This window comes from Camelina sativa, chromosome 10 (assembly GCF_030686135.1).
Source record: "Camelina sativa cultivar CO46 ecotype springtype chromosome 10, ASM3068613v1".
Classification (NCBI taxonomy): domain Eukaryota; kingdom Viridiplantae; phylum Streptophyta; class Magnoliopsida; order Brassicales; family Brassicaceae; genus Camelina; species Camelina sativa.
In genome coordinates, this window is record NC_141889.1 from 5,867,049 (window position 1) to 5,884,364 (window position 17,316).

At 37.5% G+C, this 17,316-nt stretch overlaps 4 protein-coding genes and 1 pseudogene across 7 annotated transcripts; 3 read left to right on the plus strand and 2 right to left on the minus strand.

The window, feature by feature from the left end:
• The first annotated feature begins 124 nt into the window (after positions 1 to 124).
• LOC104717479 (PRA1 family protein H) lies at positions 125 to 1,747 on the plus strand. The gene is made up of 4 exons (XM_010435051.3): positions 125 to 749; positions 883 to 1,019; positions 1,312 to 1,383; positions 1,469 to 1,747. Exons 1-4 carry the CDS (start codon positions 307 to 309, stop codon positions 1,531 to 1,533), a joined length of 717 nt encoding a protein of 238 aa, XP_010433353.1. The 5' UTR covers positions 125 to 306; the 3' UTR covers positions 1,534 to 1,747.
• A 58-nt stretch (positions 1,748 to 1,805) lies between these two features.
• Positions 1,806 to 2,465, minus strand: LOC104717481 (uncharacterized; annotated as a pseudogene). Its single transcript, XR_015569208.1, has 2 exons — positions 2,265 to 2,465; positions 1,806 to 2,167 (listed from the first exon to the last, which is right to left on the minus strand). The product of XR_015569208.1 is annotated as an uncharacterized LOC104717481 (transcript).
• Positions 2,466 to 4,339: 1,874 nt separating this feature from the next.
• LOC104717482 (early nodulin-like protein 2) lies at positions 4,340 to 6,168 on the plus strand. Its single transcript, XM_010435052.3, has 2 exons — positions 4,340 to 4,991; positions 5,097 to 6,168. Exons 1-2 carry the CDS (start codon positions 4,805 to 4,807, stop codon positions 5,993 to 5,995), a joined length of 1,086 nt encoding a protein of 361 aa, XP_010433354.2. The 5' UTR covers positions 4,340 to 4,804; the 3' UTR covers positions 5,996 to 6,168.
• A 2,325-nt stretch (positions 6,169 to 8,493) lies between these two features.
• LOC104717483 (uncharacterized) lies at positions 8,494 to 11,434 on the plus strand. Of its 2 annotated transcripts, XM_010435053.3 has the most exons (5): positions 8,494 to 8,703; positions 8,920 to 9,366; positions 9,479 to 10,714; positions 10,790 to 10,860; positions 10,970 to 11,434. In XM_010435053.3, exons 1-5 carry the CDS (start codon positions 8,596 to 8,598, stop codon positions 11,265 to 11,267), a joined length of 2,160 nt encoding a protein of 719 aa, XP_010433355.2. In that variant the 5' UTR covers positions 8,494 to 8,595; the 3' UTR covers positions 11,268 to 11,434. The 2 variants fall into 2 exon arrangements, with proteins under 2 accessions (XP_010433355.2, XP_087324499.1); XM_087468373.1 differs by lacking the exon at positions 10,970 to 11,434 and having other exon boundaries at positions 8,530 to 8,703; positions 10,790 to 10,870.
• A 74-nt stretch (positions 11,435 to 11,508) lies between these two features.
• On the minus strand, positions 11,509 to 15,132 carry LOC104717484 (proton pump-interactor 1). 2 transcript variants are annotated; one of them, XM_087468374.1, is made up of 7 exons: positions 14,529 to 15,132; positions 13,734 to 14,121; positions 13,437 to 13,628; positions 13,148 to 13,327; positions 12,869 to 13,063; positions 12,137 to 12,773; positions 11,509 to 12,035 (listed from the first exon to the last, which is right to left on the minus strand). In XM_087468374.1, the coding sequence occupies exons 2-7, from the start codon at positions 14,091 to 14,093 to the stop codon at positions 11,980 to 11,982; spliced, it is 1,620 nt and encodes a 539-aa protein (XP_087324500.1). In that variant the 5' UTR covers positions 14,094 to 14,121; positions 14,529 to 15,132; the 3' UTR covers positions 11,509 to 11,979. The 2 variants fall into 2 exon arrangements, with proteins under 2 accessions (XP_087324500.1, XP_087324501.1); XM_087468375.1 differs by having other exon boundaries at positions 11,509 to 12,037; positions 12,143 to 12,773; positions 14,529 to 15,065.
• Positions 15,133 to 17,316: the final 2,184 nt, after the last annotated feature.

The following is a 17,316-nucleotide window of genomic DNA, read 5'->3' on the forward strand; positions in this document are numbered from 1 at the left end:
GTTATACAACTAACAAATATTAACACAAACCATCGTACTATATACCTTTATTAAAATAATGATAATTTTCTAGTTTATTTCAAATACATTTTATAAAACAACAAAATAAATTGACAAAATAGATAATTTCATAACAACACAAAAATCCTAAAGAGTTAAATTAACAAAAATTTATTCTAGTGTACGAATTTAGCAATTATGAAGATGTTTTGGATTACTAGTTGCAATTTTGTGAAAATTGGTTTTTTGGGAAGACCGAGGAGAAGAGAGAGACTACGGTGAACGACGACAACAACAAGGAAGGATATGGCTTTCTCTCCAAACCCTCTTTCTCTAAGCGTACCCGATCCTGCTTTCGAATCTTGGCTCCGAGACTCCGGCTATCTCGAGCTCCTCGATCACCGCACATCCGCCGCCGCTTCCTCCTCTGCACCCGTATCATCCTCAGCTGCCGCAACTTCCTCTGCCTCCGACGATGTCGTTTCCTCCATTACCGGTGGTTTCTTCGCTTCTCTCTTGTCTCGGCTCGTCACTGTTTCTTCTCTTCTGACTATCAACCCTTTCTCCAAACTCTCCGCCGATGACTTTTCCGGAGATACGCCACCGTGGACCACCGGGTTCTTTGGCAATTGCGACTCTTATTCGTTCCCGTCGTCTTCTCAGCAAGCGAGCATGAGAGTTCATGAGAATATCAAACGATTCGCTAGGAATTACGCTACCCTCTTCATTGTCTTCTTCGCTTGTGCATTGTATGGTTCTGTTTACTCCTTTAATTGGATAAAGTCTAAACCTTTAGAGTTTTTGACATTGTTGGATTAGGTTAAAGTATGAATCTTGACATTGGGTTTGGAATTAAAGTGTGGATTTTTTTGGTGCTTGTAGGTATCAGATGCCACTTGCATTGGTGGGATTGTTAGCAAGCTTAGCACTTTGGGAGCTTTTCAAATACTGCAGTGATAGATGGAAGTTTGATCGTCACCCTTCCATGAGGAAGTTCTCAATCGGTATTGGTCAGTGTGGTGAGTATTTCGATTGATTTTGTTCCTTGTTTTTGCTAATTGAAGATATGAACCATGGTGGCAGCATTTGTGGTTCTGCAACTTGTTTACAGTCACAGAATGCTGAAAACGTTTTGATATGAATTTGTTTGTTTTGTTTAATCACTTGAGCTGATATTACTCTGATAAGTTTATGCTGCTCACTGTAGTAGTCTAGAGAAACTATCTAGAATGTTTTGAACTGAAACTGTAAACGGATTGATTATATTGTAGATTGAACCTTGACTCGTTTCTTTGCTTCTCCTACTTGCAGGGACTGCAGTTCTTCTGACGTTTTTGAATGTCCAAATGGCTCTTTTCTCTGCTCTTGCCGTCAGTTATTCAGGTAACTTAACTAAGCAATGGTCAAGTGTGATTTAGCTTTGTATGGCTGGCGATGACCTTTGATGCTTTCTCTTGTCTCGTTGTAGTTATGATATTGCATGCTGGGTTCAGGAAGCTCACGCAATCCAAGAAACCATCTCGAGGAAGATAAACCGCATCCACGAGAGTTTTGAATTTTGTTTATGTGATTCATCTGCAGTTTTGGAAATCAAGAGATGTAGTGTTTGGTAACTTTGAATGACAGACAGAGGCAGACAACAATAGTAGCTAGATGGTAGATTAAGAAAGTGTGAATGTTAAACATCATCTAAAAGCAAAACAAAGATCACAAATTGTAAGAAAGAAATAAAGGGAATGTTTATGAATGATGAGTACTTAATTTTTTATATAGGTAACTGATAAATTGTTATTGGCAAATGATAATAAAGATAACATATGGTTTTATACAAAAATAAACACATATCATACGGTTTAGACCAACATCCATTACATTAGGAATTTATAATCTTATAACAAAGTCTATTACATTGTCATCCTGATGACTGATTTTGGCCTTTGACAGTTCCATCTTCACCCACAGCTACACTCTGCTGATCATCATCTCCTCCTTTATTCTCTACACTCTTTGGCTTGCCTGCATCTCCACTCTTCTTGATGGCTGCATCTGTGGCTCGTTTCAATCCATCTTTGGCTGTATCCGTGGCATGACTCAACGTCACATTCGGCGCCTTACCATCTGTAGTTGTCCCCATCGCCTCTTCTTTCGGATTCTCTCTGTTGTTCCCCTGCAAAAAGTTTTCGAAGAATCAAGTGATATAATTAATATACCTCTAACGATTTTTGTATGCATCAATCTATCTTCAACGAGTTCAAAGAACGTACTTGGGATACGAAGTAACGAGAGTTTAGTAATGGTAATAACTTTATCAGCTACTGATCGAGAACTGTTGCTGTAATCCTTGTGTAATGAAGAAGCTCTGTATATGTTTATGGCTCCTCTCTTTGCTAAAAACATCGCTGCCATTTTTTACTCTCTCGTATCAACAAGACAACAACATACGGAGCCTCTCGCTCTAATGTATAAAGGACACACCGAGTGAAGTACTTTGAAGATCGAGTTAGTGTCGGAAGAAATAACACGTGGGTTCTAATTTTGCTTCTCACGTGTCCCCAACCCAAAGCGACAGGAGCAAAGGCTGATTCTTGTAGTAAATTGTGATTTGTGCTAAATGCTAATCATGCAAAGAAGAGAAAAAAATCTATACTAAAAAAAGTAGAAAGTATAACCTAATTAAGGCGTCCACCTAAATTTCAAAACCATTAATAATGATTAGACATCTCACTCATTAATATTTTTAAAATTTTTATAATTTTCTATATTAAAAATTATTTTAAACAACTTATCAGGATTTGACATGTCATTCACTAACATTTTTTTAATTTCCAGAAATTTTTAGAAAAAAGAAAATTTTAAATTTATGAAAATAAAACAACTATATATAATATCCCACATCGGCTAGAAATTTTTTAGACAATGGTTGAGAACCAGTATAAATAAGATTAATATGCTACCAACAACGAATGAGCAGAAAAACTTAATTTATCATGCGTCTAAGTTTAAAAGTTTTATATTCGGTTTGATCCAGTTTTTTATTTGATCAAATTAAAAAGTTTCAAAAATATATATTATAATATTTAAAATTTTTAAAAGTTTAAATATTATAAATATTGAAACTTTTAAAAGTTCTTAGCTTTTAAAAAGTTTTTAAATATTATAATTTTAAAATTTTAAAAGTTTGAAATATTATAAATATTGAAACTTTTTAAAAGGTTCAAATTTTTTATTTCGAAACCTCTTAAAGGTTTAAAATATTCTAAATATTGATGGAAAACTTAAATTATTTTATTTATCTACGTTTGTGCTTTTTATTTCTTATGAGTTGTAAAACATATTTCTGTGTATAATTTTATAGATGAGTTGATATTTTTTCATTAATTTTTTATTTTTATCTTATTTTTTATTTTTATGAGAAAAAAATGATTTTGTTCTTGGAGTTTGATGGGTTAACAAGTTGTGTGGTAGTCTAAAAAAAGCTTTTTTAGTGGAAGAATATGAAGAAGTTGACGAGGATGAAGAAGAAAAAGAGTATAGCAAAAAACCAGACAGTAAAATTAATGATGATAATTACTACAAAATTTGACAATAGAAAGACAAGAAAGAATATGAAGAATAAGAAAACATTGAATAAAAAACACGAAAACATAGGTGTTAGTGATCAATTAAATATGAAAACGAGTTAAATTTATGATGATAAAATTGTTTTGTTTTTTCTGGTGGTCAAAGAAATGGTTTAGGATATGTGAGGTCATGAGTTTAATTCGGCTCGCCTGGATGTCGAGTTAAATTCATGATTTTTTTATCAAATTTAATTTTATAACACAACTGATTTTTATATTTTAAAAAATTGTGTATCTTAAATTTTTTATAAGATAATATTTTACTACTATCATTAATCATATATAGTTTTTATCAAAATATATCCACGCGTAGTAGTGTGGATTCAAAACCTAGTAAAAATAAAAAATAAGACTGTAATCTTCTAATCATTGACTCCGAGAAAGGAAATACAGGGCCCAGACCTAAGCCCAGTCCATAGATTCAAAATGTAGCAAGTGTTGATTGGATGATTGGATCTACTAGACTGCCACTAGTACCACTATTCAGAGTTCGCAAGTTTCTTACGTGGAAAATACGTAGGAGACCAATATGTACTAATGTAGATGTGATTAAAACAGGAACGATGAATGAATGATACATGGATTTATAGTATACATACAAAACAATGAAACATTTTTAAAGATCGCATACGTATACATGAACTTTTGCCCAAACTTATACATGATCAAAACCTTATCCATGATGGAGTATATAGTATATACGGTTTCATTTCTTTAACAGGAAAAGAGAAAAATCATCAAGTGAATTTGTAAATAAAAACCAGATGCAAATGTAAAACTTTTTGGTATTCTCTCATGATATAATGGAAAATGGCATATGATTCGTTGAATCCGATTCTTACCACACAAATCAATAGCTCTTTAACGCGTTTTATCCGGGGACAAAAACTTCACATAACTTCAAATCCCAAAAAAGAATACATTAAACACGTCGGCAGATACGAAGAAGCAAACTCTTCTTTTCATGAGGGAAACGAGTAGAGATACAAGATTCAATTTCTAACACGTATTAACCCCATAAAAACTGGAAAAGCTTCACTTCCCCTTTAGCCTCTCTCTTCTCATTTGATCTCCACCATTAAAAACCCCTTCATCTCTATATATACATACATACACACAAACCCATTTGTCTCTTATCTTCTTAGAAGAAAAAAAAAACTCTCTCGTAGCTTCTTGAAACCATCATGACCTTTCTAAAAATGAAAAGCCTTTCTTTCTTCTTCACCATCCTCCTCTCTCTCTCTGCCTTCTTTACAATCTCCAACGCACGGAAGTTTAGTGTTGGAGGCAGCGGCGCGTGGGTTACAAACCCACCTGAAAACTACGATTCTTGGTCTGGCAAAAACCGTTTCCTTGTTCACGACACTCTCTGTATATCTATCTCTCTCTCTCTTTCTCCCATTCTCTTACACGTTTGTGTCATTTCATTAACTTGAGTGTGTACCTTTAGTCTAAAACTCTTTTTGATTCTTGCAGATTTTAGCTACGCTAAGGGAGCTGACTCGGTGTTAGAAGTGAACAAGGCTGATTACGATGGATGTAATACAAAGAACCCGATCAAGAGAGTGGACGATGGAGACTCTGAGATCTCGCTTGATCGTTATGGTCCCTTTTACTTCATCAGTGGTAATGAAGACAACTGTAAGAAGGGACAAAAGCTTGCTGTCGTTGTCATATCTCCCAGGACTCCATCTACGGCTCAGCCTCCTCACGCTGCCGCACCGGGAAGTTCTCCTCCGGGATCTACTACTCCCCCTGGAGGAGCCCACTCGCCTAAATCTTCCTCCCCTGTTTCCCCGACGACTTCTCCTCCTGGATCAATGGCACCTAAATCAGGTTCCCCTGTTTCTCCGACGGTTTCTCCGCCGGCACCACCTAAATCCTCTTCCCCTGTTTCCCCATCCTCTGCTCCGATGACTTCACCGCCGGCACCAATGGCACCTAAATCTTCTTCCACTGTTCCTCCGTCTTCTGCCCCGATAACTTCACCGCCGGCACCAATGGCTCCAAAATCTTCTTCCACTGTTCCTCCGTCTTCTGCTCCGATGACTTCCCCGCCGGGACCAATGGCACCAGAAGCTTCATCCCCTGTTTCAAACTCAACCGCCGTTTCTCCATCTTTGGCTCCAGGAGACTCTACATCTCTTCCGCCGTCCGATTCTCCTTCAGCAACGCCGTCAGGTTCGGCGATGGGTCCGTCGGGAGATGGTTCGGCGATGGGTCCCTCGGGAGATGGTCCGTCGGCCTCCGGTGATATCAGTACGCCGGGGGGAGCTCCAGGACAGAAAAAATCGTCGGCGAATGGTATGGCCGTTATGTCGATTACTACTACAGTTTTAAGTTTGGTTTTAGCCATCTTTATTATGTCAGCTTAAGAACACAGTTGGAGACTTGTTTCATGTCGGATTCGATTATTTGTTCTTGTGTTCATTTTAGTTTCTACTTTGTTTTTTTTTGCTTCTCCCTGTGTGATTCCGTATTATTGAGTATAGTTGGATACATGGATTGTTGTTTAGTTACTAATAATACTCAACTCTGCGTTCTAAAACATGATAACTCTAATTAGAAGTTATATCTATTTATGCGATACATATATTAATTGCATTTACTTGTGAGTGTAGAAGATTAGACTTGAAACTCAAATCTTATGTTTCTGTTTAATTTCTAGAACTGTTTATTTCCACAAGTAACTATTGTTCAAACACAAAACATAAAAATCTCAAAGATTATTAAAATCTCTAAGTAAAAAGCTAGTGGGTCTAACGAAATAGTAATGTTTAATGTGGTTTAAGTTCGTCTTAAAAATTTAGAATTGCTTAGATGGATATCATCAAGTCGGATCGTACTGAGCTGCGTTATATAGTTCAATGCGTTTACTCTTCAGAGGTAATGCAAGAAAGTTCTTTTTGATCATTTAATTCATTTACCTACCTCCACGTAAGGGAAAGACATATGGTGGTGTTTATCTTTTTTTTAATTTGTGATGCCTTTTCTTTATGTCAATATCACCCATGCAAGAAAGTTCTTTATTTTCGACTTTATGACCTTGAAGATATCTTACACAAGTCTTGCTGTGTATTTTCACTTTTCACTTCTTTTACCAAATTGAATGTTTCGCTCATTTCTCCCCTGTCGGTAGTAGAAAACTATACATGTACTACACTAGTTTTGCATTCATTGTATCTACAAACCGAAGCGATTCAGAGCGTTATGTACGTTTTAAAAAGCATTGACTATAAATACTTTTCAATCAGTTTATTATCACTATTAAAATATATATATATATATATATATATATATTTCGTCTATGTGGCGATTTTCCCATTTTGAATGTTACAATACTTTGGTTCTGTTCTTGGAACAAAAACAAAAACAAAAAAGGAGACGGGAAATTAGATACATTTCGTGAGTCATTGACACGAAAAGAAGACAAAGCGAGGAACAGAAACCAAAGTGTTGTTATTGTGAGTGAGACCAAAGATATTAAAGGCGATAGCTAAGTTGCAAGGCTATTAGAGGGTACACGTGACTACTAGCAATTGTATCATCGTGACTATAGGCCCCACACAGACGGAGACACGTGGAGTATGCTACGAATCGTCCAAGTGTTTACAATTGGGCACAGTGACAATTGATGCACAATGTCCTCTCTCAGACCCACCAAGCACCTATTCCTGTCAAACATGTTCAACTGTGTGTGAAAATAACAAAAAACAAATATCATGGAGCAAAAGTCATATTACTTTTTTGTCCAGATTATCTGCGTAGGAGAACAAAACTAGAGAGAAGAAAACTATAAAACTAGCCCAAAGGATAAATATGGATCTGCTTACAAGACTCACAACCTAATGAAATTCTGATCAATGTGCTATTCTATCTATGGTCTATGGAAGATGGTAATTGGTAAGGATTTACAAATATAGGACACAAGTGTTATAAATTGATGCAATGCAAGGAAACCAGAACTTCCATTGTCTTAAATTGAGCTTTTTACAGGTCTGATCTAACCAAAAAGAAAGTGATAATTGCATTCAACATTCTGTGCCATGTTCTCTCCTTCCAATCCCAATGTAGCCATGGTCCATGGATATAACAAAACTTAAAAAGACTGTTCACAAACAAAAGGAATAACCCACTTGATTCATGTTTTTTGTTACCCACTTGATTCAGATGTTTCAACTTAGTGTGGCAAGATGGTTTTATCTTGAATCTTTTCTCCGGCACTCGACTCTTTGGAACTTGTTCCCAACCTACATGATGTCTCCCTTTTCAGGGAGCTGAAGACTTATCATCTTTAGTGCGAGTTAGGTTTTTAAAAACCTGTAGGAGTCTCTGTATTCCAGTGTGGCAAATTGTCGTTTTGCGGCCAGTGATTTGGTCTTGGTTAGCCTCCCATCACTTCATGTGGCCTATCTCTTGGGTGGATCTCACTATCTCTATGGTTTTAAGACCTCTTTATCTTAGTCTTAGTACTTATTGTAACTTTTGCTATTTGTACTTTAGTTGTTCTCAAGCTTGTTATCTCTTTTGTTTTAGCTTTGATCCGGGTATTGTACACTTGTCTAAGCAACACACCGTGACTTTCTTTCCTCTTGCATAAGTTAGTTGGTTGTATTATACTCTTCTTAGAATGTAGTACTTTTAACCTTGTAACTTAATTTAATTGAGTGTTTGTTGACAAAAAAAAAGAAAAAGAATAACAAAACAAGTCAAATCCTTATAACTTGCAGGGTAATGAGATAAAAAGTTCATAACCCTAAGTGAGTGTTGCCCATTAGTCTTTCTGTTAACCAAAACAAACATGGCCCTCTCTCTTTTTTTATTTTATTTTCTAAATAAACTGCGTGTCGTTTCGATCGCACAAAAACGACGCATGCTTTGTAGTTTTCCCGCCATACAACACAAAGCCCCTCCCTGAAATCGAGAAACTCGCAGTTTCTACTTTTCTAGCAGCCTCTTCTCTTCTCTTCCGGCGATGACGGCCAAGCGGAACCGTAAGAATAAGAATACCCAAGCTTCGAATTTACCCGAGAAGCCCGTCAACTTATTCCGATTCGTTGCTTCAGCAATCACGTCCTCACAGGTACGATGTTTCTGCAATTTCGAGAACAATGTTTCCGCATTTTTGATTTCTAATCGAATTAACCAGTCTCGGAATTTACTGGGCAATGCTTATTTTCTGAGTAGATCCCTAAAAACTTGTCGAGAAGTAATCTCGTGCTCAAAAGTAATGATTTTTATAACGGCGTGAATCAATTTAGGGTTTTTTTTTTTGTGGTTTTCCTATTTTGATTTCCAGGTTTCTCATAAGCCAATTTTGGAACATCTATTGTACCTTCTATTAACCCAACCAACGAATGGGGATAATTGTGACATCGCCTCACATTGTTGGAATATCAAGCTCAGTGGTGAGCAAGTGGAAAGGATCAGTTTCGAGGATGTTTGTTACCTCTCAGATGTTTTGTTCAGGGAGCTTGGTAGGAGTTTTGAATTCCTGTTCTCCACTTTATTCAAACGAAAGGCTGAGACTTGTTGTCCCAACGAAGAAAGTATTCGGTTAGCTACTCTCTTCTTAAGGTGTTGTATGAAGATCATGGCTTTTCTTTTGCCCAAACCAGAGCTGGTTCTTGAGAAAGCCAAAACAGTTCACTTAATTCTCAGTGGATTGGTTCGTGCAAGTAATGAGGATTGTTCTTTTGTATTCACGCATGACGGATTGTTAGATCCCCACCATACATGGATTGAGGTAAGTCTTGAAACTTTTTTGGATCACTTTACCTTTTTGCCAAGGGATATCTAAGTTGATGTCATATACTTAAGAAAATGTTATCTTCACTGGCTTTATATGTTCTGAATAGGTTTTAATGGATGGGATTTTGGTGAATAAGTCAATCAGAGATCTGCTGTTCCTCGTCGATTCTGCGTCCTCCTCATGTAAACTGATCCCTAAGCATCATAGGGCCAGTGTGGAGGAAATGGTTGCTACTCATTTTATCATCTCAACATCCCATGAAAAGATGAATAAAATCTGTGTTGAGAGATTATACTGGAAACAACTCAATGCAGTTAGAGCTTCTCAGTTAAGCTTGAGTGCTGTTGCGTCCTTGCTACTAAACCCGTTGATGTTTTCTGCACCAAGTTTCATCCATGCCCACGTTGTTTTACTAGTTTCTGACGCCATCGGTATTTGTATTAAGGGATTAGACCTTCACCATATTGAACGCTATATTGATGCATTTGAAAAGTCTGTGGGTTTGTATACAAGCATCATGTGTAAGAGTGAGGATGCCTCGCCCGGGAAGTTTGGTGTTCCGATGAATAAATCTCCAGTGGCTTTTGAACATCATCTTTTGCCCTCAACACTGGAGAAAGTAAAGGATGTTACACTGAAACTAACTGATTCATTGGGTGCATATCAAATTAGTAATGCCAAGAGAGAAAGCAATGAGCTGGTCGCGTGTTCTGTTGCATACGCAAAGGAAAGCTTATGCATATTTGATAGCTACTGCTCAGAAAAGATGTTGTCTCAGACCTTATCAATTATTGGTTGTGTGATACTTAGAGCTAGTTCTGATGATGTCATGGACTCTGCGTTGCAAAAATACTACGCATCTAGTATGGAAAATTTATGTCTGCTTGCATCCATACTAAAGTTGATGAGTTGTTCGATGTTGCAAGCGATTCGAGTTCTCAGGAATTGGAACTTGCATCGACCTGAAGCCGTAGGTAATGTTCAAGCTTGCAAGGAATACAAGGCCCTGATGGATATTGTTCAACGTTTTGAACAGTTCAAGGTTCAATTGCCCGGTCAAAGTTTCCTACGCGATAGAATGGAATCTCTTCCTCACAGTCATGTTAAATCTAAGTGGATGCTTACGCATTTTTCAGGCTTACTGTCTGTAAGCTTGTCCCTCAAGCTTGACTTTCTAGTAAAGGGTTCCGTTTTTGGAATGGTGATATCTATGTATTTATTTATCCTAGAAGGGGGTGACTTGGAAGCACTTGGGAATTCAGTTTGTCACTCAGAAAATCCATCATGTTCGATGCCATCCAGTGGTTCTGAAATCTTGGCAGCTTCTGGTAAAGCTGAGGAGGTAACAACTGATAACTCTTTGCACATATTTTAAATTCTGCGCTTTTCTAAATGGATCAATGATTATATGGTACAGACTTCGGTAGATAGGAAACAAAGCGGGGCTGTTGCTTTGAAGTTTCACAAAATCCGAACTTTGTATTTGGGGTATGTATAGACCAGCAAATTCCTATTGATTTTCTCTTTCATAGTGGATGATATATGCGTTCATGAGATCTCTAACTGAACTACTACATGTAACTCCATGGTTGTGCAGGAAGATGTCTGAAGCTAAAGATCCAGAGAGTGGTCCAGGAGTTAGTGTTGAAGAGGAAAGCTGCAATGGGGAGAACTTTTTGTGGTGTATGGCCGGAAAAGATAAGCTGAAAAAATCCGATGTAGAGGAGTTGGCAGATTTCATAGTATGTGAGCCCGGTAAGGACTACTCCGACTGGCTAAAAGGGAGAGAACGATTTCGGAAGCAAAGGTGGAACAAGATTTTTCCCCAAAGGTGGAACAAGAAGCAAAAAGCTTGGAGAGAGAACAAACGAAAAGTGTCTATAACCAGAAAGTAAATCTTCTTTACTAAAAGAGCTACTCATGTAGAAATGTCACCACATCTTTTTTTTTGCTAAATGAAATGTCACCACATTAGTCATGATAATTATGTAGAAACAGTCTATGCTTTCAACTATTCTCTTCTTAGTCACAACCACAGATTTAATCGTGGGAATTCTATCAGTAACGCCCTTGCAAAGAGTAAAGAGAGAAAAATGAATATCAAAACTCGAGCATAACATAATGACAACTATAAGATGTAACAAAAACTGTCTTCTTCCTTCAAAGTTAAAGCCTCAACAACAGAAGAGAAAACAACAAAGAAGAGAAGATGTAGAAGTGCTTAAAAGAGTCTCTACTCGTATGTAAATGAGATGCATAGTCTTATGAGTTTTTAAAGAGTCAAGAAGGCAAAAATCCCAGTTTTTTAAGTATTCCAAACTAAAACAACGCAGCTTCGCTTAACCACACCATTCCATCTAGAGAACGTAGTAGTAACCCAAGACAAGAAGCATCAGTACCGCAAGAGCAGCTGGAGCAGCATAAACCCAGTAGTTAGTCGACTTCTTACGCTTAAGGATCGCTCTCGGGAGTGTTTCTGGTCCTCCTCTACTGCGGATCCTGTTCCTTATCGGTTTCTCTTTTAAGACTTTTTCCTTCTGCGGTTTCTCCTCCTGCACCAGAGCTTCAGTTTCTTCCTTCTCTGCCTCAGAAGCTTCGGGAACTTCCTCAGCCTCGGTTTCTGTGTTGCCTCCGGTCTTCTTCTTGGCTTTCTTCTCTTGCTCCTGCAACACACAAAAAAAAGATGGAGATAACTATTAGAACGGGAGAGAGAGAAGAATGCAAAGAGTCTTGAGGTACAACAACGAGAAAAAAGAAAAGGTACTTTCCTTTTTTTCTTTCTTCTCAGCTTCCTTTTGAGCTCTTATAGCAGCTTTAGCAGCAGCTTTAGCAGCAGCTTTCTCCGCGAGCTTCTTCTTCCTTTCCATGGCTTGCTTGGCTTTAGCAATCTCCTCTTGCTTTCTCATTTCCTTCGCCGTAGCTGCATCAACCGCTTTTTCTTCCTTCTGCGGCTTTCCAAGACCATATACTTCTTCTTCATCATCATCATCAGTCACAACGTTCTTTACTTTTACTGCATCTTTAGCTTTCTCAGTCTTTTCAGCTACACTAGCATCTGGTTTAGGTGCAGAGACTGGTTCCTCCTTTTGCTGTGGCTTTGCCTTGGCTTTAGGGACAACCTCGGCTTCAGAAGGCGTTGCCTTTGATGGTGGTACCTCTGGAGCAATCAGAGGCTTCTCTTCGGGATTCCTCATCCGTCCATCTCTGCTCAGCTGCCTAGAATCAAGTGATGCCAAGCTTCTCTTCTCATAATCTTCTCTGAAATTCTTCTTACTGCACCAAAGAGAAATAAATTTCTCAACCTCGGCATTGGAGAGCGCCTCAACCTCGGTTATGTTCTTTTGTGCAGCCAAGTCTCTAGCTTTGTTCACCACAGTACGGTTTTGGTAATAGCCAGAGTTCTGTATGAGAGAAAAGAATACAAAATTGTAAGATTATTAAATCGCACAAATCATTTGTCATCACAAGAAAGTGCCCAAAAGTATGTGCTTTGTACCGTCTCATCGCGTTGCTTCCTGAGCTCATGAATGTTTGAATAAGCTTTGTCTCTCTTCTCGCTCACATTCTTCAGCTCATTCTCCAACACCTGAATCTCATCTTTTGTTGCTTTCAGCTTCTCACTCAGCTCATTAATCCTTGCTGAAATTGCTTGCCTCTCCTTTTTCACTCCGTCCAAACCAGCACCCATTAACTACAAAAAAGCATCACAAAAGCAACATATGAAACCAATACTATAACTGCATGAATCCAGAGTACACGACCACAACTCTCTTACCTTAACTTGACCTTGGATATCATCCTTCTGACCCATAGATTCTTTGATTTTGGCTCTCATAGCCACATTAGCAATGACCTTATCTCTTGTCCCTTCAAGCAGCCTGATCTCTTTAAGAAGCTGCTTCTCCTCGGTCAAAGGAATGCTTTCATGTTGAATCCGATACTTGTAGCTGTAAATCTTCATTTTTCCACAAAGCCAAGCAAAATAAGAATCAAACAAAGGCCAATTTAAAGCTATCTAAGAAGGTCTTAAGAGTATCGAGTGAACAAAAGTAGATATTAATTACCATATTATCCAGCTCTTCCTCAGAAGAACAGATAGCGGGACCACGAGCACTCCCACCATCATTGTTCCTTAGCTTTCCCAGAGCTTGCTGCAAAGGTTCCATTTCCTTTCTTTTCTCATCAAACATCGTGTTGAATCCCTTACGCTCTGACTTCAACGGGTCTAGCAGATCAAATAACTTTGATCTCTCGGTCTACACATTACCCAAAATCACATTATTAGCAGTCACAAAATAAATAAAACAAAAGAGATATGATATTCCTATACTGTATTATTAAAAAGACACAAAAACACTTACCCTCTTAGCTCTTAAGTCGTTCAAAACTGCACCTCGAGCTTTGTTCAATTTCTCAAGCTCTTTCTCAGCAGCTTCAAGCTTAGCTTTCATTTTGGGGTCCTTCAAAGAATGGTATCTGATAAAGTAGAAAGAGTGGATCTGCCTGGCCGCAGGCCACTCTTCAGCTGCATCTTTAGGTACATCAGCGTTCAACACTTTGTTATTAGTCTCTTCGGCTTTCTTAGGTGGCTCACCGTGTGAACCAAACTTGATGGAGACTTTATCTCCTTTGACTTGGTCAGGCTTCCCGTTCTTGTCGGGCTTCCCTTCGAAAGGAGCAGGAGCAACCTCAAATCCACCATTAACAACCTCAACGCCCATTGTATCAAACACAAAAAAACAGAGGATCCTAATACCCAAAAATGAAAACATGAGTTAAAAACATGTAACGGATCGAGAAAAAAACAAAGCTATGAATAAAAAATTTAAAGGATCTATTGTGGCAAAGATCTGCAAATGAGAAAAGTATTCAATTATCCAATATAAAAACAGATCATCATTTTTAGCCATCAAAATGCATATCCAGACAAGAACAAGATCAGGATCGATCCCATGAAAACAGAACAAGCAGATTCGCAATCAATCTACTGATAAGTAATAAAAACATGCGAAAGATCAAACCTTTATAAACGTCAAGAATCAAATCGAATCAAATTACTTGAAAGTCAAGAGAGATATAAAATGATTCAGACGAAGTAAATCAAAAAAAAAAAGTCAATAAGAGCCAAGGGAGTGAGGGGGAAGAGAGAATGATACCGTGACAAAGAGATCTGAGGAAGAAGAAGATAACCCAAAAAAACCAAACGAAGAAGAAGACCCTTGAAAGAGAGAAAAGGGTCGCTCGCTAAAGTAGTGTTAAGGAAAGAAATTGAGGTCAGATCTCAATCTAAATATATCACTTCCATTTCTTGGAATTTGCTTCTCTCTCTCTCTCTCTCTTGTATTAAAATCAGATGTATAATAGTTGTTGTTGTGTTTTTTTTTTTTACTAAACCGGTAAGATTATTTACTCGATCGTATCCTACTGAATAACACCCGATTGGGCCATTCCTACATTTGCTACCCACTTGTTTGTTCATTTTTGTCTAATTTTTTTAATTAATGGGGGATTATTCGTAATCTGATTTTTATTGTCAACTTTGGAAAAACTTTTATGATGAGATTTTATTTCTTTTAGGGTTCCTAATGTTTTTTTTTTCTTTTTCTATTTGAGTAACGCATATAGCTTTTGACTAATATTTAGACAATTTCAGTTATATTTATAAATAAAGAACAACACCAAAGAAAAAAAAACATTTAATGTTGGTAGAACTGTAATTGAATGAATGAATGAAGGACATACGCTTTTACATGAGACAGTGGCGGATTTAGAGAAACAGTATTGTTATTTATTGATGATGATGGTACAAAGTCAATTATGTAAAATGTGTATGAGCGAGCCACATGCCCACTTTTAGACTAAAGTAGGTCCGTCCTCACTCCTCATGGAGAGAGTGGTCACGGATTGGAAAGTTGAATAAAAACGTGTGTGTTCAATGGAATTGTTATGTAGACTAATTAAAGCGGATCAAAATGTTAGCTAGGCATTAACTAGGCGAATAATTCTTAGCAAAAAATGTTAGATAGAAGCATTTACGACATTAAAAGTTACATAAGCATTGTATAGTCGTAAGAAGAAAAAATAATAAGTTATTACTATTCGTGGTGAAAAATGTTACCGTATGTTTTTTTTTTTGTTTTTCATTTCATTATAATTTATAAACCAATAATGTTGTTGTGAAGCCTCCCTTCAATATATTCATAATTCATGAATCAAATCGTCTATGTGTTAGGTGAGGTTATGTACTTTGTCGTGGTAATTTTAGTTAATGAATCAATCTAAACAAAGAAGTTTTTTTTAAAAAAAAAAAAAAAAAAAAAAAAAGACAAAAGACAAAAAAAAAAAATGGGAAGAGGTGGGAGAGAAGAAAGAAGAAAGTAACAAACAGTTGTTAGGTTGTGTTGAAAACGTGGGAAGTCTTCTTTGGCGTTAGATGGCTCTCTTTAGGGTACCAACTGTCCACTTTGCAGCGACAGCACGTCTTCTCTCTGCCCTTGGATTGATCACACAACATGTCATGCGGATTAGATTCTTCTTTTCATCTTACCGTACATCAGTTCTAGTTCGACGTAAGCTGAATTGACCGGAATACCCTCCTCCCTTCATCACCGCCACCAAAACTTTTTTCGAAAAGATGCAAATTTCAGTTACGCTCCTTTTTATCTTCAGTTTTTTTCTTTTTCTTCTTCTTCTGTATAGTACTAAGCACTAACTAATAGAATTGCATGTTTTCGTATAAAATAGAATTAGTTCAGTCAGTGATATATATAAAAACAGTGATAGGAATGTTTTGCAGTTTCAGGTCCAAACTCCAGAGAGATGATATCTTGTGTTTTTATGTAATTTTAGAGCTTAATTCTTCATTGTTTTGTGCATATTCATGAGCATTTAGGTTGTTTAGGTTGCATTTTACATCAAATTTGTTATCTCAGATAATGGAGTAGAGATGTACAAGGAAAGTGTGCTTTGGAGCCAAATAAGTCAATAATTAGCAATATAATGGAAGACACACATTTGGATGCACACAAGATGATTGATGATTCGGAACCAGTTTGCAGTCCCTCAAAGATCGACTCGTATGAAGACCTTTCTTTGGGATTTAGCTCCAGAGTTCTTCATCTAAGTTATTGGAAATTGAGTAAGCTTTGCAATGGAGGTGATGTCAGGCCAATCAGATGTGCGTGTAAAGAGTTATACCTGTTTGAGTGAACGTATATATAACCAGAGTGAAGACAGGAGCCACACGCGCCCAAGAGCAGCGGCCAAACGGTGGCCGATTGAAGACCAGCGACCATCCCAATCGGTCAAGAGCTGGCCGATGGAGTTCAGTAAGAGGAAGATTGTTTACAGCAGCGGCCAAGCTCAATCGGCCAAGCCATGACCGTTGGAGCAACGCGACCTCATCAATCGGCCAAGCCATGGCCGATGGAGCTCAAGAAGAGAAAACACCGTTTACACCAGCGGCCACCACCATCGGCCAAAGTGTGCCCGGCCATCCCAATCGGCCATCTCAATCGATCAAAGCATGGCCGTGTGAGACCATCACCACACTTGTTTTAGTTTTGATCCGGGTGTGACCCGGTTTGAATTGGATTGACCCGACTCTCTTTTATTTTGCTATAAATACTCTAACCCTATTAAGGGGAGACTGATCTCTTATCTCTTATCTTTGGTTGATCTTTTGTTTATCTCTTGTTTAGCAGCCACTTAGGATTCTTAAGCTTATTTACTTTTGATTTGTTGAATGATTGAGTACTTCTAAGTTTTTTTAATAGCAATTTCTCTTTCAAATCTCTTAATCTATAATCTCTTATTATGATTTCACAAATATCAAACTCTTTCCTTTGTGTGATCATGATGATGAGTGAGTAGAACATTAGAACTTTGGGCTAGGTAGATTAGGGAGATATATGATTGATCTTTGATATCTAGAGCCTTATTTAT

Bases quoted from the DNA above. Each gene is read 5' to 3' on its own strand.
- LOC104717482 (XM_010435052.3), top strand. From the start codon at position 4,805: ATGACCTTTCTAAAAATGAAAAGCCTTTCTTTCTTCTTCACCATCCTC. The intron at 4,992-5,096 runs GTATATCTATCT...TGATTCTTGCAG, and splicing joins CCTTGTTCACGACACTCTCT to ATTTTAGCTACGCTAAGGGA.
- LOC104717484 (XM_087468375.1), bottom strand. From the start codon at position 14,093: ATGGGCGTTGAGGTTGTTAATGGTGGATTTGAGGTTGCTCCTGCTCCT. The intron at 13,328-13,436 runs GTAATTAATATC...GGAAAAATGAAG, and splicing joins AGGAAGAGCTGGATAATATG to ATTTACAGCTACAAGTATCG. The intron at 12,038-12,142 runs AGGAAAGTACCT...TTTGTGTGTTGC, and splicing joins AGCTGAGAAGAAAGAAAAAA to AGGAGCAAGAGAAGAAAGCC.
- LOC104717483 (XM_010435053.3), top strand. From the start codon at position 8,596: ATGACGGCCAAGCGGAACCGTAAGAATAAGAATACCCAAGCTTCGAAT. The intron at 8,704-8,919 runs GTACGATGTTTC...TTTGATTTCCAG, and splicing joins CAGCAATCACGTCCTCACAG to GTTTCTCATAAGCCAATTTT. The intron at 10,861-10,969 runs GTATGTATAGAC...ATGGTTGTGCAG, and splicing joins ATCCGAACTTTGTATTTGGG to GAAGATGTCTGAAGCTAAAG.
- LOC104717479 (XM_010435051.3), top strand. From the start codon at position 307: ATGGCTTTCTCTCCAAACCCTCTTTCTCTAAGCGTACCCGATCCTGCT. The intron at 750-882 runs GTATGGTTCTGT...TGGTGCTTGTAG, and splicing joins GTCTTCTTCGCTTGTGCATT to GTATCAGATGCCACTTGCAT. The intron at 1,020-1,311 runs GTGAGTATTTCG...TCCTACTTGCAG, and splicing joins AATCGGTATTGGTCAGTGTG to GGACTGCAGTTCTTCTGACG.